Here is a 3,917-nt window from a genome sequence, read left to right on the forward strand (position 1 = left end):
GGTCCTCCGGAGGACCTGGCCTGTTGTTTTGGACACAGCCTACTTCTGTGATATTACTACTACTTCTACTTCCTGTTATCTTCTTCATCATCGTCTTTTTCACCAGTAGAAACAGACGGTTGTTGATCACGTGACTCCTGTGATGTGAAAAAAGTGTTTCCATTGAAGTTTTGTGAAAAACACCAATTTTGATACGACTGAAAAACCACCTCATCCTAGTGTAAAAACATTTTGTCGAAAAACGTAAATTTTTTTCCGAAATTGACGTGTTTCCATTGAGCAAATTTATTTTCTAAATTCTAATTTGTGCATTTTCATGGTCAATGGAAACACAGCTATTGTCATGCAGAAGTCTAATATTAGCTAATGAAGCATTCTTTCACACTGATGTTATTTCTAAGAAAGGTTAGCTTATGAGTGTAAACAAAAGACAGTCTTTGTTTGGCTAACCCATTAGCCTAGCCTGGATATGTCACTAAGGCACTAACAATTGATAACTATTTGACAGAACACAACTTCCAAAGTGTCCAGACCCTCCCTTTAACCTGCCTCACTTTCATTCTCCTTCTCTTTCCGATTGTTGCCGAAGCCTCAGAGGAGGCAGATCAGACTCTTGCCCTCTTCGATCTCCTCCTGGACCTTGTCACTCGAGGTGGCGATCTCAGCCTGAGCGGAAAAGACGGCGCAGATGAAGGTGAGCACGGTGCCGCCCATGGCAGTGTAGAAAGCCCAGCCCATGGAGCAGAGCCCGGCCCGGTACGGAGCCGCGTCTGGACCGCAGAACAGCTGGACCTTATCTGAACCCCAGCCAGCGGGGTACAACATGAGACCCAGGATCAGGAACAGACCTGCCAGAAAGGAAACAGACAAAAGGCATGTTAACTGGTGGGGAAAACCAGAACGTCCTAGAGCAGAGATTCTTAACCTATGGGCCGCAGCAGAGCGCCACCTTGAGGGCCTCAAAAGAACAACAGTTTTTAACTTTGGGCCACAGAGGGCCACAGGACTGCATTGATTTTGAATAAAGTGTAATACACTTTCTCACCACTAGTAGCAGTAGTGCACCACTCAGATGTTTAACAACTTTTTAATATGTAGAAGAAGAACCTTAGAAACCTGCTGAGAATGGAAACTTATTTTAAATGAAAAGTAGAAGCAAAAATGAACAGAGCTGCTTCATGGAAGAAAAACCTCAGCTTAGCCTGTTAGCCTTCGCGCTAGCGCTGACGCTATATTGCCTTATATGTATTAGCTTGGTGCTAGTGCGACAAACAAGCTAACCTGTTGTCCTCCATCCATATTTTCAGTTCCAGGCTGAGTCATTTCTACCTTCTCCTCTCTGTCAACGCTCTCTGGTTTCATTTAAAAGAGTCGATCATCAGATATTGTCCAAGATTAACCTTCAGGGTGGATATAGCTCGCTAGCAGCCTCGCACCGAGGACCTATTCACGTCATCATTTACCCAGAATGCTTTGCATGTAAATAAAATGGCCCCGTCCGTGTAATGTGTGATGAAAAACTAAACATCCAACAGTATTTTTGCAGTTTTATTTTACAGTTAAAGTATGTTTCTTAAACAAAGTCTAATGTTACAACTAATCGGGGATCCCTTTAAAATCTGATGTGGTGGTAGCTGTGAGTCATACCTAAACAGTTCTCTGAGCTCAAATTAATCACAAGTTTTTTGTTTAGAACTTTGTCATTAGCATTGGAGTCACCTCTGTCAATGAACACCTTTATAAAACACATTTTGTTCCTGCTCAAAACAATCATCAGCCAGATACATATATTTTTTGAAAACCCAAATATTTCCTGCAGAACTGCCATCCTAGCAGCAGACAAAGTTGCATCTGGCAGAAATTGTTTCCCTTGACTGAAGATAATCTGGACTGGACCTGGAGTCTGACAGGAAAGAGCGGCCCAGCTTGAAACTGGACACACAATGCTGTCATGGCAGAGCAGAGAACAACAGGAAAAGGTAGCCGATAAGCCGGTGGGTTTTCCCACCTGCCCCCTCCGTTCTGAGTCTCAGTGGAAGGACGGGGTCACTTCCTGTGTTACAGTGACCCACTTCCAGCGCTCTGCTTTCAGCAGGACTTGGCTTCAGCACTTTGAAATCTCTCAGATGGAACAGACCCCATGTTTAATTTAATGTCACGAGGTTTCCCTCGTGTGATGCTGTCCATCAGTCAAGGCTCATCACTGCAGGGGGAGATGCTTGCAGTGATGTAATTACAGAAAATAAGTGAGTCAGGAAGGGAATGAGGATTTCAATTGTAATGTTTCACCCAGCCTCTTCCTTTGTTTGATTAAAACAAGGAGGTGAAACTCTCTCTCTCTCTCTTTCCTAATCTCTTTTCCGTTCCCCTCACTTCCTTTCTTTCTCCTCGCACTTCAATCAGCCAGAATCGTATTAAACAAGGAAATGAAAACTAGGTCATAAACTCTTTCCACATGTTGCTGCGCTGCCTCCACGTCCAGACCGACCCTGCTGATGGATCGAAGGCATGGTTTTAATTCCCAACCCCACCCCTGCAAACCCCCCAACTCAACACATGCACCCCCCCAATCCCCTCCTCCACCCTAAAGATGGAGCGTCCAGCTGAGCTCCTCTCTTTGCTCTGCTTCTTGTCTGTATTGAGTCTGAACTGTCAATCCTCCACCATCAATCCATCTCTGGTACTATCTGCCACCCCACCCCTCCTTCCCATCGTTCTGGAAGCTCCTCCCTGCGATGGTGCACAGCAGGTCTGCATGCCACACCACTGTGGAAGCCCAGTTCAATCACTGCTGCTGCACGCGCACCAGTGTGTCGCGCTCCCAGAGCGCAGCAGTGCCAAACTGAAAAATGATTTTCCCTCAAAACGGCTGATGAGTCACTCGTCATCAGAAAATTCTATCTGTTAATAAATAAAAGCTCTGTGTGTTACACTATTTATTATATCCTCCAGTAAGGCTGAATCTGTTCCTGTTAAATGTATCTTTGACACAACTTTGTGTGTCTTTTATTTAACTGTGTCCATGTGGATGTAATAATTATTAATCATGTGGATGTAATAATTATTAATCATGTGGATGTAATAACTGTTAATCATGTGGATGTAATAATTATTAATCATGTGGATGTAATAATTATTAATCATGTGGATGTAATAACTGGTGATCATGTGGATGTAATAACTGGTGATCATGTGGATGTAATAAATGTTAATCATGTAGATGTAATAATTGTTAATCATGTGGATGTAATAACTGGTGATCATGTGGATGTAATAAATGTTAATCATGTAGATGTAATAATTGTTAATCATGTGGATGTAATAACTTAATCATGTGGATGTAATAATTATTAATCATGTGGATGTAATAATTGTTAATCATGTGGATGTAATAACTTAATCATGTGGATGTAATAATTGTTAATCATGTGGATGTAATAATTGTTAATCATGTGGATGTAATAACTTAATCATGTGGATGTAATAACTGTTAATCATGCAAATGTAATAACTGTTAATCATGCGGATGTAATAATTGTTAATCATGCGAATGTAATAACTGTTAATCATGCGGATGTAATAATTTTTAATCATGCGGATGTAATAACTGTTAATCATGCGGATGTAATAACTGTCAATCATGCGGATGTAATAACTGTTAATCATGCGGATGTAATAACTGTTAATCATGCGGATGTAATAACTGTTAATCATGCGGATGTCATAATTGTTAATCATGCAGATGTCATAATTGGTAATCATGCGGATGTAATAACTGTTAATCATGCAGATGTAATAATTTTTAATCATGCGGATGTAATAATTGTTAATCATGCGTATGTAATAACTGTTAATCATGCGGATGTAATAACTGTTAATCATGCGGATGTAATAACTGTTAATCATGCGGATGTCAT

General features: G+C 41.1%; 1 protein-coding gene across 4 annotated transcripts in view; it reads right to left on the reverse strand.

Annotated features, from left to right (window-relative positions):
• Positions 1-269: 269 nt before the first annotated feature.
• The window catches only part of lhfpl2a (LHFPL tetraspan subfamily member 2a), a 107,660-nt gene continuing 104,012 nt past the window's right edge, over positions 270-3,917 (reverse strand). For all 4 annotated transcript variants that reach the window (XM_014004684.1, XM_014004681.1, XM_014004682.1 and 1 more), the window contains one exon: positions 270-848. In XM_014004684.1, coding sequence (XP_013860138.1) covers positions 592-848 — 257 coding nt within the window. In that variant the 3' untranslated portion in view covers positions 270-591. The remainder of the gene's footprint in view (positions 849-3,917) is intronic.

The sequence above is a fragment of the Austrofundulus limnaeus genome, unplaced genomic scaffold (assembly GCF_001266775.1).
Source record: "Austrofundulus limnaeus strain Quisiro unplaced genomic scaffold, Austrofundulus_limnaeus-1.0 Scaffold26, whole genome shotgun sequence".
Classification (NCBI taxonomy): Eukaryota; Metazoa; Chordata; class Actinopteri; order Cyprinodontiformes; family Rivulidae; genus Austrofundulus; species Austrofundulus limnaeus.